The 20,701-nt window shown below is 44.8% G+C and overlaps 1 protein-coding gene across 8 annotated transcripts in view; it reads left to right on the forward strand.

The window, feature by feature from the left end:
- Positions 1–20,701, forward strand: part of SYTL3 (synaptotagmin like 3) — a 94,226-nt gene that overhangs the window by 8,151 nt on the left and 65,374 nt on the right. For 7 of the 8 annotated variants that reach the window (XM_045500176.1, XM_045500179.1, XM_045500178.1 and 4 more), the window contains 3 exons: positions 912–1,027; positions 2,767–3,398; positions 6,153–6,371. In XM_045500176.1, the coding sequence (XP_045356132.1) occupies positions 3,289–3,398; positions 6,153–6,371 (329 nt within the window). In that variant the 5' untranslated portion in view covers positions 912–1,027; positions 2,767–3,288. Of the gene's footprint in view, positions 1–518; positions 1,028–2,766; positions 3,399–6,152; positions 6,372–20,701 lie in introns of those variants that run through there. The other variant, XM_045500177.1, reaches the window with a different exon arrangement.

Raw genomic sequence — 20,701 nt, forward strand, 5'->3', positions numbered from 1 at the left:
CATCCATGAAAAGGGCACTTCCCACTGGAGGCCCACAGCCATGGATTGGATAGAGGATGAGGAGTGTTGTTAAATGATAATTGTATCCTGTATTTCTGTAAAACCCTGCCATCTGAACGAGTGAACATTTACATGTTCCAGGATTCCCCCAGTGAGTTCATTGGTCATGTCATTTCTAGCCTAGCACTGCACGACCAGAGCTAGAGGGTGGAGTACAAAAACCACCTGAAAAGAAAGCTCAGTGCACACAAATCGTGTTTTGAGCCAAGTGCAAACCTCTTCATTTGAAAGACTTGAGGGGCGTCTGGGTGGCTTGGTCGGTTAAACGTCTGACTCTTGATTTCGGCTCAGGTCATGCTCTCATGGTTGGTGAGTTCGAGCCTCACGTTGGGCTCTGTATTGACCATGCAGAGCCTGCTTGGGATTCTCTCTCTCTCTCTCTCTCTCTCTCTCTCTCTCTATCCCTCTATCCCTCTCTCTCTCTCTGCCCCTTCCCCCACCAAAATAAATAAAGAAACTTAAAAAATAAAGAAATAAATAAAATTTAAAGACTTGAGAATCAGACCACTGACATAGTTCTTGGTCCAATGGTATGGTTAATGATTAGAAATAAGACGAAAGAAAGAAGAACCAAGGGGCAAGTTGAGAAGAAATAGGCTCATAAGGTTGGTGACTTATTGGGCCAATTTGCGCCTCACCACTTGTCACTTGATGATACTTTATTCCACATTACTTTCCTCTTTTACAGAAATTCAGATCCTCGGGGAACTAAGATCTACAAGTTCCATCCGTTCATCTGGAAAGTGGGGACCAAGGAGAATCGAGGCTTTGCCACAGCCATGCAGCGATTACCAGCCAGGCTGGGCCAGAGCCCAGAGTCCTCGTTGATTTGTCATTTTCCCACCATCTAGATCGGATGCCTTTTGAGAGCAGGCGCTGGCGAGAACCTTACTGAAGACTAGAGGCCAAGTGTGCGCCTTTGCAGAGCTCTGCGACACCCTATTTGTCATGCAACCAGTGCATTTGGGTGAGCGATGTATTTTAACTTTGTCTCATAACAGAGGAAATGACAAATCTAGACTCCCTTGAGCCACGGGTCCTTAGCCTACAGGGCCATGAACTTGGATGGGGAAAGGATTCCACCTTTATTTATTTACCTCTAACTACAATATAGCATTTCCTTCCGTTGTGAATATAGGCATCAAACCACAGAAGAACTAGCAGGACCTGTTGACTGTCACCAGTAGAAATCATAGATATTTTCATACCACAAGGCATGTTACAGATATCTCAAAATATGATTTATAATCACCACTACTTTGAAATTATAGTAGTTGTTAGACTCATGACTTCATGCGTCAATGAACATATATATTCCTATATTAAAACATTTCAGTATAATTGATTCCCTTTGTAATTCAATGTATTTTATTTTATGCATTTAAGTACACAGGCTTCACTAGACTACCAAAGATTAAGAAAAAAAGAATAAGAATCTCTGCTTAAAGAAAATGATTCCTGGGGCGCCTGGGTGGCTCAGTCGGTTGAGCGTCCGACTTGGGCTCAGGTCATGATCTCGCGGTTTGTGAGTTTCGAGCCCCGCATTGGACTCTGTGCTGACAGCTCAGAGTCTGGAGCCTGCTTCGGCTTCTGTGTCTCCCTCTCTCTCTGCCCCTAACCCACTCACATTCTGTCTCTGTCTCTCTCAAAAATAAACATTAAAAAAAACTTAAAAAAAAAAAAAAAAAGGAAATGATCCCTTAGGGTTCTATTAACCTCTTATTCAGTGATTTGTTATGAATCATAATATAATGTGAGTTTCTGTTGAAACCCAACAAAAGGAGTTTAGGTTCTGAAGCATCGAAAGGAAGTCTTATTACTAAGGAAATCATGTAGATTTGATAACAAAATGGCATTTACAGAAAGTATATTGATTTGATCTACATGTTCTGCATTTCACTGATATGCATCTAGCCAGTGTTTTATCAATTCAATGCCATCTTCTTGGTTGGGGAGAGGAACAAATGGAAGGTCATGTGAGTCCAGTGTCACCAATGGTGAGAAAAGGCAGGGAGAATGTATACAGAACCTTTCAATCAGCATTAAACAGAAACGAGACCCCATGCATAAGGCAGTCCACGAAAACCATTAAAAAACAAATAATTGCTATATTGAGGTTGTGATGATGTCCCTTCACACCTCCCCAATTGATTAAAAGGTTTTTTTTTTTTTGAGTTTTGAAGTTAATTGTAAAAATAATAGCTATGCGTTGAGCGCATTGTTCTTCTAGTGTATTGTCAGTTAGGATGAGGTACATTAATCATGGACCTTTATGCCTCTAATCATGGAGATACTGGATTCCTATTAGAACAATTAAAGTTCAGAATGGCTCAGTCGGTTGAGCGTCTGACTTAGGCTCAGGTCATGATCTGGAAGTTCGTGTGTTCAAGCCCCATGTTGGGCTCTTTGCTGTCAGCACAGAGCCCGCTTTGGATCCTCTGACCCCTGGCTCTCTGCCCCTCCCCCATACTCTCTCTCAAAATAAATAAAGTTAAAAAAAAAAACCAACAAAAGAACAATTCAAGTTTAGAAGTTTTGGCTTTGAGAAACATGAGAAGGCCAATTTAATAAAAGTTAAATTCTTACGTTATCGCCGTGGCAGAAAGTGCAAGGGTCCGTGTGGAACACTCGGTGTTTCCGAAATAATGCCGTGGGCGAACGCAAGCCAGGAAAATGATGCCATTTTGGTTGCTGTCTTTTCTACAGGTGTTGACCTGGCTGGGCTTTTAATTAACATTACTGCTGACCTGAAAGCATTGGAGGAGAAGGTTATTTTCTAAACGTCCTCGATAATCTTCTCACCGCCTTTCGTAAGTTTCCTCCGACCGGGGCTCGCTTCTGCTTTGCGCAGAAATTATCTGCTTAGAGCCCTGCCTGATTTGTAACAATCTCTGGCAAAACCCCAGAAAAGAGATAACACTCTTGTCTTCGACGGACCTCGGAGGCGGCAGCGGGGCCCGGTGGAAAGGGTCTTCTGGTGGCCTGAGGCTCTGGGAGCCACCAGTCCAGCTGAGGGACAGCCTCTTGGGGCTTTCTTCTCCCTGAGGAGCGTGACGCAGTTAAAAAGGAAAAAAAAAGAGCCACAAGCCAAAGAGTTGCCAATGACATAGGAGAGGGAGCGCTTTCAAGCCACCGAGCCGCTCCTGGAGGCTCTGAGCTCACCCACCCCCAGCCAGGGGGCTCGGTCGTGGAGCGACACTCAACACGGGTCCGCGCACGAGAGACGGAATGGCCGGGGAAGTCAGTCTGAATTCCCTCCAGGAACTGGAACGCGAGGTCATCCTCCAGGTCCTGTACCGAGACCAGGCGGTTCAAAACATCGAGGAGGAGAGGATCCGGTATGCTGTCCCCACGCCGCGCGATTCCCTGGGCGCTGGGCTTTTCCTGCGCACAGCACAGCCCGATGCCACTTGGCTGGCTGCTGGCTCCCTGCTGCCCACGGGGCGTCCCGTCCGCAAGCGTCCCAGTGAGGGGTGGAGGCCAGGTGGCCCTGCCGTGTGACTGAGCTTCCCTAAGGGAGGAGGGAGGCTGCTTTTGTCATTCACTTAAAAATATGCCTTTCTGTGATAAGTGTGTTGTCTGCTGCCTGTCGCTTTGCTACTTCCTGGGAATAATTCAAAGGAAGATGTTCAGGCCTCTACTATACCTCTCAAGGGAAAGACCTCCAGGGAAGGGCTGCCTCTGTTGTGCGATCCTGCGGCAGATCTGGTGCAATCCTTCCCTGTCTTTTTCTTTGTGTGCTTTTGCTAACAAGTTGGCTTTGAGGGGAGGGGAGTGTAAAATACGAACCTGCTCAGCCAGTTCCCTGACTGATCTGCAATGGGCACTTTCTTTCCTTGTCTGTCTTGAAGCTGCACCGGCTGTTTGGTAGTAGTTAACGCTTACTAAAGCACCGTATCAAAACTGCCTACCGATAGCGGTCAAGATCCACCTTTAGAAATGGTGATGCCTTGTTTATCAATGTTTATAAAGGATATGAAGTCTAGAAAATAAGTACATGGAATAGGCTTTTTTATTTTGTTTCTAAACTTTTTTTAATGTTTATTTATTCTTTTTTTATTTTATTTTTATTTTTTTTAATGTTTTATTTATTTTTGAGACAGAGAGAGACAGAGCATGAACAGGGGAGGGGCAGAGAGAGAGAGGGAGACACAGAATCCGAAACAGGCTCCAGGCTCTGAGCTGTCAGCACAAAGCCTGATGCGGGGCTTGAACTCACAGACCACGAGATCATGACCTGAGCTGAAGTCGGACGTTCAACCGACTGAGCCACCCAGGCACCCCTAATGTTTATTTATTCTTGAGAGACAGAGCGTGAGCAGGGGAGGGGCAGAGAGAGAGAGAGAGAAGACACAGAATCCGAAGCAGGCTCCAGGCTCCGAGCTGTCAGCACAGAGCCCGACATGGGGCTCGAACCCACGAACCATGAGATCATGACCTGAGCTGAAGTCGGACGCTTAACTGACTGAGCCACCCAGGGTCCCCTGTTTTTAACATTAAAAAAATTTTTTTTAATGTTTATTTATTTTTGAGAGAGAGAGAGAGAGAGACAGAGTGTGAGTGGGAGAGGGGCAGATAAAGAGGGAGACACAGAATCAAGAGCAGGCTCCAGGCTCTGGGCTGACACCACAGAGCCCAACACGGGGTTTGAACCCACGAACCGTGAAATCATAACCAGAGCCAAAGTTGGACGCTTAACTGACTGAATCACCCAGGCGCCTCTTTTAAAAAATTTTTTTTAATGTTTATTTATTTTTGAGAGAGAAAGAGAGAGGGCGAGTGGGGGAACTAAACATGTTTTAAAGTTTATTTGTTTTGAGAGAGAGAGAAAGACAGACAGACAGAGAGAATCCCAAGCAGGCTCTGTGCTGTTAGCGCAGAGCCCGATGCGGGGCTCAGTCTCATGAACTGTGAGATCATGACCTAAGCTGAAATCGAGAATCAGATGTTCAACCACCTGAGCCACCCAGGTGCCCTGTATTTTGTTTTGTTTTTAATGACAGAACTCTTTCAGAGTTTGCCAAGAAAAATGCACATATAAAATAAAACTTTGGGCAACCAAATGCTTGAGAAATGAGAGAAATTTGGTGGTTAACTGAAAGGTACAATGTTTTTTCTGTACTCCTCGGTTATCCCAAAGCTCTCTAAATGTACTTATACTTTCTTCCACTAAAAAATAGAATACACTGAACAAAATGGAATTGTCTTTGATGATTAGAGGTCTTTCAGTGATTTAGAAACGTCATTTTGAATATCAACAAAGTAACATGGACACCGTGGAAAGGAAGCTTTGTTCCAGAGGGACAAAGGGACATTTGCCCTGATTGTAGGGCAAATCCTGCAAGTTGAATGTAAGCTATTTCTTTGGGACTGGCTTCTCTCTTCTAAAAGTAGGTGGCAGAGACATTTCATAAAAGAGTATTCTGGTTAATGACACCTCTCTGGGGTCCAGTGTAAGGTCCCTTTGCACTTGTGCTATGGCCTAGGGGAAATAGGTATTGGGGGTGAACTGACCGCCCATAAAAAAACAAAAACAAACAAACAAAAACAGTAGCAAAAGCATAGCATCAGTTGAATAATTGTGTTGGATAACTTATGACAATAGCAAGTGTGTATGTTCTATCTTTATAGTTCTTTCTATGCCTTCTGTATTAAAATTGATGCCACGCTCTGTGTGTATGTGTGTTTTGTTTTGCTTTGTTTTGTTTTGTTTTCTTCTCCCACTGTTCTTGCTAACCATTATGACGCCCTTTGGGCGTGGAGGGATGAGCCTAGAACAAAGTGAGTAGCTAACTCATCTGTGCCAGGAATTTGTTATGCTTTGCCATTTGGTCTTCTCAGCATCCCTGGGAGATCACCTTTTTCTCATCTCTGTTTCACAGTTGAGAAAATCTCTGAGCCTCTTTTTGGAAGGTTGAGTGAGACCCCTCGCTTTCAGGGCCACGTTGTCGCCTGGGGGTGTCGGATGCCAAAGCGCCGTCTGCCTTCTCGTGCTGTGAGCGGCAGCGTTGGGGCTCTTGCCGCGCAGGAGTGTGCCTCGCACCTGTCCTTCCATTCAGTCCTGTCTCATCATCTGACTCTTTGGGTCGCAGGAAACTGAAGACGCACCTGCAGCATCTCAGGTGGAAAGGAGCAAGGAGCGTGAGCCCGGAATACAAAGAGAAGTCCTGCGCACGCTGCCAGTGCCAGCTCGGGCTTCTGCTGAACCGGGGGGCCGTGTGCAAGGGCTGCAGCCACCGCGTGTGCTCTGAGTGCCGAGTCTTCCTGCGGAGGACCCACGCCTGGAAGTGCACCGTGTGCTTTGAGGACAGGTGAGATTGCCCGGGTGTTCACTTCCTCCCGTGGACTCAGCCCTGGAGACGGTCCCAGACACCCCCCCGACAGAGAGAGCTGTCCCTCCTCAAAGGTTCATAGAGTGCTTAATACAAAGCTACCTTTCTAGACTTGGAAATTTTAGTAATTTAAAAATAAATTTTATTAAATAAAAAAGATGTTTTTAAATTTGCAAACGTTTGTTTGTAATGGCTGAGGATGGGCTAACCCAGGAGTTAAGATCCATTTGGATTTTGTAACTAGGTGCCTAGGTTTTCTCAGAGCTTAATTTATCTCTTTCAGAGAAAGTGGAGTGAATTTTAACCTAGGGAATATTAGAATGATTCTGTGTAGCTTTATTTATTTATTTATTTATTTATTTATTTATTTATTTATTTAAGAGGAGGGTGCCTGGGTGGCTCAGTTGGTTAAGTGTCTAACTTCAGCTCAGGTTATGATCTTGTGGTTTATGGGTTCAAGCCCCGCATCGGGCTCTGTGCTGACAATGCAGAACCTGCTTGGGATTTTCTCTCTCCCTCTCTTTCTGCCCCTCCCCGGCTTGCACTTTCTCCCTCTCTCTTAAGGTAAATAAACTTTAAAAAAAAGAGAGTGTGTGTGTGTACACGCGAGCAGGCGAGGGTCAGAGACAGAGAATTTTTTTAAAAAAAAAATGTTTATTTATTTTGAGAGAGAGGGAGCGAGTGCACGAGCAGGGGGAGGGGCAGAGAGAGGGAGAGAGGGAATCGCAAGCAGGCTCTGCACTATCAGTTCAGAGCCCAACATGGGGCTTGACCCCATGAACTGTGAGATCATGACCTGAGCCAAAATCAAGAGTTGGACACTTAACTGACCAAACCACCCAGGTGCCGAGAGAGAGAGAGAGAGAGAGAGAGAGAGAGAGAGAGAGAGAGAGAAAGAGACAGAGAAAGAGAATCCTGAGCAGGCTCAATGCTCAGTGTGGAGCCTTAAGCGGACTCAATCCCATGACCCTGGGATCATGACCTGAGCCAAAATCAAAAGTTGGATGCTCAACCAACTGAGCCACTCACATGCCTCATGTTATTTTTAAAAATATCTTTTTGAGGTATAATTGACATATAACGTTATATTGATTTCAGGCGTGCAACATAATGTCTAGATGTTTGTACGCATTGCAAGGTGATTGGCACAGTAAATCTTACTACCATCCTCTTAATCTCTGCTTCAATTCTGCATGATAACCTTGCCGGGTAGAGTATTCTTGGTTGGAAGTTTTTTTCCTTTCAGTACTTCCTTTCCCACTCTCTCCTGGCCTGCAAATTCTAATGAAAAAATCTGCTGATCATCTTATGGGGGTTCCTTGTATGTAGTAAGTTGTTTTTCTCTTGTTGCTCTTAAGATTCTCTTTTTATCTTTAACTTTTGACATTTAATTATACTGGGCTTGGTGCGATCTCATTGGATTCGTCTTACGTGGAACTCTCTGGTATTCCTGGACCTGGCTGGCTGTTTTTCTTCCCAGGCTAGGGAACTTTTCAGCCATTATTTCTTCAAATAATTTTCTGCTCCTTTCTCTCTCTTCTCCTTCTGGACCCTGTAATGTGAATGTTAATTATTCCACTTGACGTTGTCCCATGGGGCTCTTAGGTTGTCTTCATTTTTTTTTTTTTTTTTCACTTTGCTGCTGTTTGGGTGAGCTCCACTGCTGTGTCTTCCAGATTGTTGATCTGTTTTTCTGCTTCGTCTGGTCTGTTGGTGAACCCCCTTAGTTATGCCTCAGCTCTGTGACTTCTGTTTGGCATGTGCTGATCTTTTCTCTCTTTGTTGATGGTCTCACCACATTCATCTGGTCTTCTCCTGAGTCTGCCCAGCATCTTTATGACCGTTACTTTGACTTCTTTATCAGACAGATTTATCTTTATCTCTGTTAAATTAAGGCCTTTTTCTGAGATTTCATCTTCTTCTTGCATTTGGAATGTACTTCTCTGTGTCTTCATTTGGCTTGACTCTCTCTATGTGTTTCTATACATTAGGACAAACAGCAACCTCTCCCCATCTTGAAGGAGTGGACTTGTATGGGTGATGAACCTTGTCGTTCAACGTTGCCCTAGCTCTTTCTTGTCTTCCCCAACCCTTGTGATTGCCCAGGCAGCCTGATTTATTCCTCTTTTTTCAATTTTTTAATGTTTATTTATTTTTGAAGGAGAGAGAGACACACACACAGAGCATGAGTGAGGGAGGGACAGAGAGAGAGGGAGACACAGAATCCAAAGCAGGCTCCAGGCTCTGAGCTGTCAGCACAGAGCCCAGTGCAGAGCTCAAACTCATGAGCTGTGAGATCATGACCTGATCCAAAGTTGGATGCTTAACCGACTGAGCCCCCCACCCCCCAAATGCTCGATAGGGCTCTGTTGGTGTGCTAAGACCTGTCAGCATTCCAAAAGGAAAGATCTATTAGAACCTAGTTTCAGGCTGATTGGAAGCCAGATCTGTAGGCAGCAGCTTTTAAAGTATGCAAACATATCCAGTCCTGTGGGACCACAATCGTAAACTGTGCTGGCCTCTAGACCAGGAGATCTGAAGGTGCTCTTTGGGTGGAGGTTACAAAACTCAGGGCTCCAGACAAGTGTATAAGCTCCTTCCTAGGAGGTACCAGAGAGCCGTAGTGAGGCCAGGGGAGAGTGTAAGGATTGTGTCTCCCTGCATATGTTCCCTGAAACAGCTCATAACCTCCAGTTTTATGGCGAACAGGAAGTCTGTCCCTCAGGCTAAAGCTCCAGGACAAGTAAATGGATCTTTTTCACAGGGAGACTGGGGACATGCTTCAGTCTACTGTCTGTGCAGCCCTGGGGCTTGCAGCCCACCAAGAACCGTCTTTACAATTGTTACAGTCCCGTGGTGCCCAGGAACACGAGCTCTCTGGCTGCCAGGGCCAGGTGACCAATGGGTGTCCTCTGTGTGGGCTGTGTTCAGCTGCTGGCTTTGCAGTGAAGCTGGGGAGTGCGGAGGTTGGAGCGTGCCTACTGGCTCCAGCAAGGCAGGGGGAGGACGCCGTGACCGCTCACCCCGCTGGCCTCAGCCAGGCAGTGGGACAGTGCGATGTCTGCACTACCAGGGTAGACAGCCAGTGCAAAAATGGTGCTCGTCTCTGGAGAGGGTCCCAACTGCCCCTTGCCCCTCTGACAGGCACTTTAATACTAGCAAATGAACCTCCTTCACATAGAGTCTTGACGCTTTTCACACTTGCTTTGGTCCCGGGTCTCCATGGGAGTGAGACCACATGCCCCTTTGCACAAAAGCCTCATCGTTTCTCTAAGCCAGACCTTTCGGGGGCACATCTCTCTGCGGCAGATCCCACGGGTTGGTGTTCCTGGCATGGGGCACGAACCCCTCGCTCCTCTAGGAGAAAGCCCGTGACTATAAGATCCCTCCCTGTCGTGGATCTCTGTGCTGGGGCGGGGTTTTTGTTGAGACCGCGTCTCGGCCCTTCCGACCCACCTCAGTGTGGTCTCCTTATCCTTTGCCGTGGAGGAGCAGGTGAGGCGGCTTTCAGGGCTTCCTCAGAGGGAGCTGTTCCACGAGGCTGCAGATTTGGGGTGCCCGTGGGCGGAGGCGGGTTCTTCCCACACCACCACGTTCCCACGCAGCTCTAGATAAGGCCTTTTGGAAGGGGGCAAGCTGACTTCTATCGGATACTCGAAATGAAGAAATGCATGATAGAGAAGTTGTGAGGTCTTTAACCATTTTTTGCCACAGAGTTGGTATTTTCAACCACCCATTTTGAACACGATAAAGAGGGTGTTTGGCTTGGGTTCCCGCTTTTCTTTTTTTTTTTTTTTTTTAAAACGTTTATTTATTTTTGAGACAGAGAGAGATAGCATGAACGGGGGAGGGTCAGAGAGAGAGGGAGACACAGAATCTGAAACAGGCTCCAGGCTCTGAGCTGTCAGCACAGAGCCCGACGCGGGGCTCGAACTCACGGACCGTGAGATCATGACCTGAGCCGAAGTCGGACGCTTAACCGACCAAACCACCCAGGCGCCCCGGGTTCCCGCTTTTCAAAGCAAGCACGCGCTGGTCATCGATTCCTTGAAAACGCAAGAGGCGGCGTTTCTGTCTGCTGGGGTCAGCGTGCACGAGAGCATCGCAGAACCCAGAGGGAGGGAGAAATGTTTGCTTGGTGTGCGTCTAGGAGAATCATCGGAGACTTTGAGATTTGAAAACAACTTCTAAATATTGCTGCAGAAGTGCGAGTGCCCTGGACAGAGATCACGCGGTGTGCGTGCGCTGGCCGGGTTTTCTCTCCCCCTAAACTGGAGGCTTGTGTTTATTGGGCGCCTGCCATTAATCGCCTCAAACCTCCTGTCCCTTCGAGAGGCTTCATTTCAATCCCTCATCCAGAGAGAAGTGGTTTGACCAGCTTTTGCTTTGCTCCTTTACTTCTGTGGCAGCTGCCGAATCAGACTTCAGTCAGCTGAGTCTGCACATTTTATATGTGCTCCTTGGTTTGTGGAGGCCAGTGTCCTTCAGGCTTTTCTTTTCTCCTTTTGCTAGTGCTCCCTGCTCAAGCCCTGCGGGCTTTTCTTACCTTGAGAAGGAAAGACGGAGATTTGCTGTGAGCCAGCCACACTGTGCTCACGTAGGCCCGGGCTCTAGAGAGAGCGGGAAACAATTCCAAAGAATGTCTGGAAAGGTCTTAAGATTTTCTTCCCTCGTTTCAGTCGGCCATATGTATTTGAAGTCTAATGGTAAACATTGCCCGCTAAGGGATTAAATTCAGCATTTTTTTTTTTTGTCTTCTAATAGTTAACTATAAGTTAAAAATCAAAACAAAAGGACAAGGCTGAGGCAATCTCCCGGGAAGCCGGCGGTGTTGAAATCTCTCCACCCGAGAGGGCGTCATGTCCTGGCTCTTGTAACTCTACCCGCTAAGGACACAGAGTGTGATTTCTAAAACCCTGGCTTCCTTATTTTGAAATAAGGTTGCTTTTCAAAATACCTAAGATAATTGCATTACTAGGAGTCCATTGCCTCAGGAAATTGTATGGGGAGAGAAGGAAATAATTTATAACAACACACACTTTCTCGTTCTCCTTTCTTTGCAGCCCTATGTCCTCTCTCTGGCTTTGTCACCCTGCCCTGCTATCCTATTTCAGGGCCCAAGCAGAGCCTGGTAAAACTTTAGAGTATTTGACCGTCATAACTGAGCTGGGTCCTAGAGGGGTGATTGAGCCCCATGTTTTCCTCTCCCTGGGTCACCTTCAGCTGGAGACTCAGTCCTTGGGAAGAAGTGGACCCATCATGGAACCAGGAGGAGGGAAGGAGGTTTTTTAAATCCAGAAAGGAGGAGTAGGCTAGCAGTTTTAAAAAGTAAAACCAGGGGTGCCTGGGTGGCTCAGTTGGTTAAGTGTCCGACTTTGACTCAGGTCATGATCTCATAGTTTGTGAGTTCGAGCCCCACGTCAGGCTCTGTGCTGACAACTCAGAACCTGGAGCCTCCTTCAGATTCTGTCTGTCTGTCTCTCTCTCTCAAAAATAAACGAACATTTAAATAAATAAAAAAAACCCCAACTTACAAATTGGCTCAAAAGGCCTATGGAATGTGCCTTGGGGTTCTGTGGAGGTTCCAGGAGACCTTTGAGGTTTCTGCTACAGGCAGGTTTTCTCTCCAAGAGCTGCTAAAGGTCACAAGGAGCTCAGAGGATGGAGGGCTGAGCTGGTTCGAGGGGACTTTCAGAGTACCTGTGGTTGGAGTATTTCTGGAAGAGGGTCAGTGGGAGAGAGGGAGACAGGCATCCTCAGGGAGAGAGGACAGTGTGGGAATGAGTGTTTAGCATTTCTTTACACTGCATGTTTCATTTAAACCTTAGAACAGTTTTATGGGGCAGCTTCAACTATTATTCTAATTTTACAGGTGAAGAAACAGAGGCTAAGAGACATAAGAAAGTTAGCCCAAGGTCAGAGAGTCAGACGAAAACTCTGGTCTCCTGAATCCCATCCCTCCTAGATCTCTGCCCCGTCCTACCTGAAGGGAAAAAAGCCACTCAAAAGACTTTGGATCTTGGGGGCACCTGGGTGGCTCAGCCAGTTAAGTGTCTAACTGTTGATTTCGGCTCTGGTCATGATCTCACAGTTCGTGGGGTCGAGCCCTGTATCAGCACAGAGCCTGCTTGGGCTCTCTCTCTCTCTCTCTCTCTCTCTCTCTCTCTCTCAAAAATAAATAAACATTAAAAAAAAGAGAGAAAGAAGACCTTGGATATTGGACCGTAGGAAATGGGGTGTGAACCATTGCCAAAAGAAGGCCATACCAAAGTGGACCAGCGTTCTGCAGGGCAACCCAGGGGACAGGAAGATGAAGGCCGATGATCCAAGAGTCTTTGCAGTGAAGGGGCTATGAAGTGATGAGGCTGGAGGCGAAAAGAACTCGGGAGTAAAAGAGAAGCAGTAAGAAAAGACCCCAGGAAACAAAGACAAGTTGGAAAGGACTTGGGAGAACAAAGTTGGTTGAAAGTTGCTTCCAGTCGTGAGGAGACGTATATTGTCCTTAGCAGGAGCCATCCAAAGAGGCTGATTTAGGAGAAGGAAAGAAGAGAAAGAGACATAAATATCCTTGCTTCTTTGGTTGATTACCACAACCCCCCACCCTCAAGTATACGGACAGTTTCCGCGATGAAATGGCACGAGGTTAAAACCATGTTGAAATATGTCAAGGAGACTAAGCTTTATATTTACTTGTTTGTTTTAGCTTTTGTTTTAAAAAATAAGATTGAGGTTGATGACTTAGGTTCACACTGTTTTCCCTTCAAAATTATTTACTGTGCAATAGCATCAAATTCCACGTGTCTAGAAAAAACCTGCTCATCTCCCTGAAGTAGATTGCTGAGGACTTACACGTGTTCAAGACATTTTCTCTTCAAACTGTGATCGTTTCTCTTGCTTCGTAATCGGCTGTGACCATAAACAATCATTCATTCATTCTTTAGCCTCAGAGATTTGTTGGAATGCTTTCTCGGTTTCATTAGGCACGTTTGCTATTTATAAAATAACTAGAGCAGAGATTTTAGAGTTAGGGTTTCAGATGGTAGGGGGCAGTACTGTTGATTTCAAAGTATGGGCTGCTCACATTCCTGTGATGAACTATGCCTGAGGCTAACGGACAGAAACCTAAGCGTGCCCCGTTCAAAACTGATACAGACGTTGGCATTTATTGTCACGTTCTTAGTTCTCAGGTTGGGATTTGCATTAATGCTGCAGAGCAGTAAAGGTTAAATAGGATTTTGGAATTTATTAAAGGGGATTTTTGTTGTTGTCGTCCAAATACATTTTAGATTGGGATTTAGATGTAAAGATATCATTAGAGGATGACGTATTTTTTGCAACGCGTAAAATAATTGTTGTTGAAAATCAAGTGACATTTCAAGACAAGTTCTCTAACAATTGTATTTCCTGTTTAAAGCTAAACTTCCCAGAGTTTGGAAAATATAATCTTTGAAATTTCAGACTGCTACCCCCAGTGGTTTCCTAATCCCAAGTTTTGATAAAATACTGAATCCCCACTTTATCCCCATCAAGGGAAATAGCCAATGTATGAGAATGGAATAATTTGCGGTCATTATTGTAAACACTTCTGCTCTTTGTGTGAGTAAAAGGTCTAACTCTATGAAATATTGAAAAGAAATTGAATGCTGGGTGTAGTATGGGAGAGCTGGAAAAGAAGGAGTTTAGTTTGATGCCAGGGTTAAAGTGACATTTCTTTGCTGCCTGTCTTCTATTTCAAGACCTGATTTTTTTTTTCTAATCTCATTTTAATACGATCTCAGCCGAAAGGCCAAGAAGCAATTTTTCTAATCTGGTTTTGAACATTGCTGATGGAAACTATGCTCATGTGTTTGACACCAAAAAGTATACACAAGTTAAATATATTGAGTAAAATATTTCACATAGTTGTATGTTTGCACATTTTCTTTCTTTCTTAAATTTTTTTTTAATGTTTATTTCTTTTTGAGAGAAAGAGAGAGAGAGAGAGAGAGAGATGGAGTGCAAGCGGGGGAGGGACAGAGGAAGAGGGAGACACAGAATCTGAAGCAGGCTTCAGGCTCTGAGCTGTCAGCACAGAGCCAGATGCGGGACTGGAAACCATGAACCGTGAGATCATGACCTGAACTGAAGTCGGACGCTTAACCAACTGAGCCACCCAGGTGCCCCTGTTGCACATTTTTGAGAGATTAGCCACTGAATCTAATTTCACAAGGGAAAAGCCTTTTGTTCTTTGAAAATGAAGGGAGGGGCGCCTGGGTGGCGCAGTCGGTTAAGCGTCCGACTTCAGCCAGGTCACGATCTCGCGGTCCGTGAGTTCGAGCCCCGCGTCGGGCTCTGGGCTGATGGCTCAGAGCCTGGAGCCTGTTTCCGATTCTGTGTCTCCCTCTCTCTCTGCCCCTCCCCCGTTCATGCTCTGTCTCTCTCTGTCTCAAAAATGAATAAAACATTAAAAAAAAAAAAAAAGAAAATGAAGTGTTTTTTTCCTGTCAGTTCTGACTTACAGATGGCATCTGCTTTGGTCCTCACAACAGCCTGGCTGTTTCACACGGCTTGTGTATATTGCTTTCTCTAGGAATGCGATAGATGGTAATCAGATATAGGATCATGACGTCCTTTCTAATCCATTGACCAGATGGAAGTAATGACTATTTAATATTCTTTGAAGTCTTATGCTACTAAAACATACAGTAAAAAGGTAGACATTTATAGGACATTTTGAGAAAAATTTTATTTTGAAAAGTATTTTGTGCGTACCAAAAGGAATACCTTCACAGTAGTTTGACTATCATTCCTTTTGTCGAGGCTGAAATTTCTTCTGCGATCAGTGCTTGATTAGTCATGGCAGGCTCTTGCTTTTAAAACCTTTCTTTGAGATTAGTAAGCTTTCTGTACCATTAATTCTCTTATTCATACTTGACATTGTCACCTCATTCAGCCGAGCTGAAACTTTTCACCCGACGGGGAAGGTCAGAGCGAGGAGGCTGCCGTCCCAGCTGGCACTTTTCCTGGTAGGGAAGTGTTGCCTCAGTTAACACTCTGAGCTAGAGTTAAGGGTACTGGCAGGCGTAGGGATGCTGGGCAGGCTGCTGGGTCCTTTGAAGTCATGTCTTCATGGGAATTTCCACAACAGCCTACCCATGCCCTTAGGTCAGACCAAAGCACATTCCAACGCCAGAGAGAAGTCATGCGTGGATTTGGCGATTTTAGATGTTTCAACTCCTGTACTGTTCCATTAATGCAGATATTTAAGAATCAGTATTTTTGTTGAAAGAAAGTTGCCCACGGATTTCTCGCTAATGTTAAAGCTGACCTCTGTATGAGGTCTGAAACACCTTCTTCTATCTTTAGGATGCTTTGGTAATGATGGGATTCGCTTTTGTGATATCTTTGTCAGATTCAAACTTACACTTAATGTTTTTTTAAAAGAAATTAACAAAACTATTTCTTTAAAAGGGAAGAGGGGTGCCTGGGTGGTTCAGCCAATTAGTTGGGCATTGGCTCTTAATTTTGGTTGAGGTCGTGATCCCAGGGTCCTGGGATCAAGCCCCACATCTGTTCTGTGCTGAGCACGGAGCCTGCTTAGGATGCTCTCTCTCTTTGCCCTTGTCCCCCGCTTGTGTATTCTCTCCCCCTCTAAAATAAATTTAATAAACAACAAATAAACAAATGGAAAGAAATATGCCTGCCTAATTCTGCTATGTACTTTTCTACCCATATGAAGAATACTTTTATAACAACAGAAATGAAGTCATCAGATAAGAAATCAATTATTTCTTCCCCTTTGAAAATTGTGAAAACTTGCTAACAAGGCAGTGAAACCGTTAACTTGAACAGAGTCCTCTTTCAATGGTTACTTTATATTTAAGGCTCCATAATCTAGGGGCAGTAAATTTATGTTGCCTTATGCTTGGGAAAGGATTGTAGGATGCACATAACATCCTAGATAATGTATAATCTTATGTGTTAAAGGTATCTGAGTTCATTTTCAGTTCGATTTAGGAACTGCAAGTATTTAAAATTTGAATCTTATAAATGCTGATAAATCCTGGGGTGTCTGGTTGGCTCAGCTGAGCATGTGACTTAAAAAAAATTTTTTTAATGTTTATTTTTGAGAGAGAGAGAAAGAAACAGAGAGAGAGAGAGAGAGAGAGGCGGAGAGAGAGGGAGACACAGAATCTGAAGCAGGCTCCAGGCTCTGAGCTGTCTGTCAGCACAGACCCCGACGTGGGGCTTGAACCCACAAACCATGAGGTCATGACCTGAGCCAAAGGTGGATGCTTAACCAACTGAGCCACCCAGGAACCCTGAGCATGTGACTCTTGATCTCAGGCTCGTGAGTTCAAGCCCATGTTGGGCATAAAGCCTACTTAAAATAAATGAATGAATGAATGAATGAATGCTGACAGATCCTAAGAGCTAGTGTATTGTAAAGCCTTCTGCCACCTGAAATAGCAAAATGAAAATATTAATGTTGGTTTTGACAACAATCTGTAGCTTTCACATATTCAGATAATAAGCTAGTGTTCATGGCAGCATTATTCAGAATAGTCACAAGGGGGAAACAACCCAGTGTCCATCCACAGATGAAGGGATTAAAAAAAATGTGGCATAAACATACTATGGAATATCATTCAGCTATAAAAAAGAATGAAAATTTAACACATGCTAAAATGTGAATGAACCTTGCAAATATTATGCTAAGTGAAATAAGCTAGAAGGAAAAATGTATGATTCTACTCACGTGCGGTATCCAGAGTAGAGACAGGAATCCACAGAGACAGAAACGTTTTATAAATTTTATTCATTTTGTCAAATATTTTGAAGTATCTATATTGTTATAAATTATTACTTTTATGTTTTATAATATCTCCCTCAGTAATTATGTTTGTCACCTGCATGGTTTTAGGATTGTATTTACAATTAGTAAACTAAATCTAAATTTTAATAGATTCAGGCACTGGTTGCCAATCTTTTGAGACCATGATTTCCCAATGTGCAAGTTCTTCACTTTGATTCATTTTTCAATAAACCAAAGTGCCTCTTGAAGGATTTTTTGCCCCAGAAGAGCAAGTGGGTGGCATATTGTCTGAGTCATGGCATATTTGAGGATGACTTCAGTAGCCTTCCCTCAAGCTCCTTTGAGCTATCCCTTGGATTTCTTGCTTTTGTTTTTGTTTGTTTGTTTGTTTTGTTTTGTTTTGAGAGAGAGAGAGTGTTGTGCAAGTGGGAGTGGGCAGGGGCAGAGGGGGAGAGAGAGAGAGAGAGAGAGAGAGAGAGAGAGAGAGAGAGAATCTGAAGCAGGTTCCTTGCTGAGCATGGAGCCATCCCACAATCCCAGCATCAGGACCTGACCTGAGATCAAGAGTTGGACGCTCAGCTGACTGAGTCACCCACGTGCCCCGCTTGTTTATATATATATAATTTTACCATGATTTAAAAAAAAATATATATATATATATTTTTAAATCATGGTAAAATATATACAACATAAAATTTACTACCTAGCGATTTTTAAGTCTACAGTTCAGTGGCATTAAGTCTGTTCATGTTGTATGACCATCACCACCATCTGTTTCCAGAACTTCTTCATCTCGCAAAACTGAAACTTCGTACCCGTTAAACAACAACACCCTATTTCTTCCTCCCGCTGAAAACCAGCATTCTATTTTCTGTCTCTGTAAATTTGCATATTCTAGGTACTCCTAGACGTAGAATCGTACAGTACTTGTCTTTTTATGACCGGCTCATTTTACTGAGCGTGATGTCCTCAAGCCTCCTCTGTGTTGTAGCGATATTGCAGGTTTCTACTTCCTTCCTAAGGCTGTACATTCCATAGGGCGAGTATGTCACATTTTGTTTGGCCATTAGTTTGTTGATGGACACTTGAGTCGCTTCTACATTTTGGCTGTTGTAAAAAATGCTGCTGTGAACATGGGTGTGCAAATATCTCTGAGACCCTACTTTCAGTTCTTTGGGACATATTGCAGGCTCGTATGGTCCTCACATGTTTAATTTTTTCATACTCTTTCCCATAGTAGCTGCACCATTTTATAATCCCACCAAGAGTGTACAAGGACTCCCGCTTCTCCACGTCTTTGTTAACACTTGTTATTTTCAGGGGTTGGTTGGTTTGTTTTTATTTTTTGATGTTTATTTATTTATGTTGAGAGAGAGAGAGAGAGAGAGAGAGAGAACCAGCAGGAGAGGGTCAGAGAGAAAAAGAGAATCTCAAGCAGGCTCTGCACCATCAGTGCAGAGCCCAATGCGGGGCTCAAACCCACAAACCGTGAGATCATGACCTGAGCCTAGATCAAGAGTTGGACGCTTAACCAGCTGCACCACCCAGGTGTCCCTGTTTTTGATAATAGTCATCCTAATGGTGGGGGGGGGGGGTGTGTGAAGGTCAGCTTGTTTTTTGACTCAGTAACATTTTCTTCAGTTGGATGTGATTATTCTGATGATCTTTTATGCCTCTTGCCCTTGCTTCTTAAAAAATACCTTTTAATATGTAGGTTGGCTTTGTTCTGTATCCCCCATTTGTGTTATCTTCTCCTTCAACATTTAATGTCTTTTCTTTTCTGTTCATGTTCTGGAACAGCGCCTCTACTGAGTCTGTGTCACTGATTCCATTTCCTAGGCCCTTAGTTCTGTTCCTTCTGGTTGGTCAGCAGCCACTCTGCTTTTGTGTTGTTAGTTTCCTAGATTTTTCTTTCCGAAAAGAGTCTGATGTCTCTTCATGTCAGCCTAGCTTGTCCTTATGTCTTTCTGTTTCCTTCTCCTGGAGGCTGGGCTTAGGTGCTTTTGAAAACGAAGTGCTGGGGCGCCTGGGTGGCGCAGTCGGTTAAGCGTCCGACTTCAGCCAGGTCACGATCTCGCGGTCCGTGAGTTCGAGCCCCGCGTCGGGCTCTGGGCTGACGGCTCAGAGCCTGGAGCCTGTTTCCGATTCTGTGTCTCCCTCTCTCTCTGCCCCTCCCCTGTTCATGCTCTGTCTCTCTCTGTCTCAAAAATAAATAAACGTTGAAAAAAAAAATTAAAAAAAAAAAAAAAGAAAACGAAGTGCTTTCTGGAATGTGCCCTGGATTCCCCTGTGGTGCACCTTCTGAGAAGGCCACTTCTCTGGTCTTCGGGACTCCGTTTCTCCTGCCGGCTGGCATTTTGTCAGAGGCTCTCCATTGTCTCTTCAGTTATTACGTGCTCCGTATCTCTCGCCATTCACGTGGTGGTGCAGGGAGTGATGGGGAAGCCCCCCTTCAATCTCTGGGGAAGACAGGGTGATGTGCAGCATCTAACCCGATTTGTTTTGAAGTTTACTTATTTATTTTGAGAGAGAGCATGCAAGCAGGGGAGGAGCAGAGGTAGGAGACAGAGGATCCAAAGTGGGCTCTGCGGTGACAGCAGAGAGCCCAATGCGGGGCGCAAACTCACAAACTGTGAGATCATGACCTGAGCCAGAGTCAGATGCTTAACCGACTGAGCCACCCAGGCGTCCCTCTAATCTGATTTTTATTGTTGAGGTCTTAAGCGCAGCTCTGTGCGGCCACAGTGGAATTTTTCTCACTTTTGTCAATTAGTTATCCGGTGTCACAAACCAAGAGTCACAAACTTGTGGCCAACAGGCTGCATAAGCCCACAGGCCTTGTTTATTTTGGGGCCTGCGTCTAATATTTGGGTCCTGGGTCTAATATTTATCGTTTTAATGCCTTAAAATGGGCCGTGGGTTCTCCCGTTCACCACGGCGCCCACTCCTCCTTACTGTCTCACAATGGCCCGCTTTCCTCATTTACGGTTTCTGCCCGGTGCCTGAGTCTGACACACATTAGACCTCAGTGCTTACCGCCAGCAGGGTCCCAGCCTGTCTCTTCAGTCCCCAGGGTGCTCCCCACAGAGCTGGGCATTTTTACTCATTCACCAAGCTGCTTGCATTCACTGGCCCCTGCCCTGCTCCTCAGTCACGCTTGGGGCTGTGGATACAGCCCTGAGAGTGACACAGAGGGGACCTGCCTTCTCTCTGCGGTCCAGTGAGGCAGAGTTATTAATGTTTCGCAAGAAGTGGTGGTGACAGCTCGATACAGTCATTTCTGTATCTTCATCTCGATTCCCCGAGCCCTCCCCTAGTTACCGAGGATTTAATCACAATGATCAGTCTTTTTTTTCCTGTAAAAATGTTGAAAGCCGATCTACAGAGCTGGCAGGAAAAAAAAAAAAAAAAAAACCTGTTTTGCTTTGTAACTAAAAACCATCTTAGATGCAAGATTATTTGAAGTAAAAAAAAAAAAAAAAAAAATCAGCTGTCTGCCTGCACAAGGTTGCTC

This window comes from Leopardus geoffroyi, chromosome B2, assembly GCF_018350155.1.
Source record: "Leopardus geoffroyi isolate Oge1 chromosome B2, O.geoffroyi_Oge1_pat1.0, whole genome shotgun sequence".
Classification (NCBI taxonomy): Eukaryota; Metazoa; Chordata; class Mammalia; order Carnivora; family Felidae; genus Leopardus; species Leopardus geoffroyi.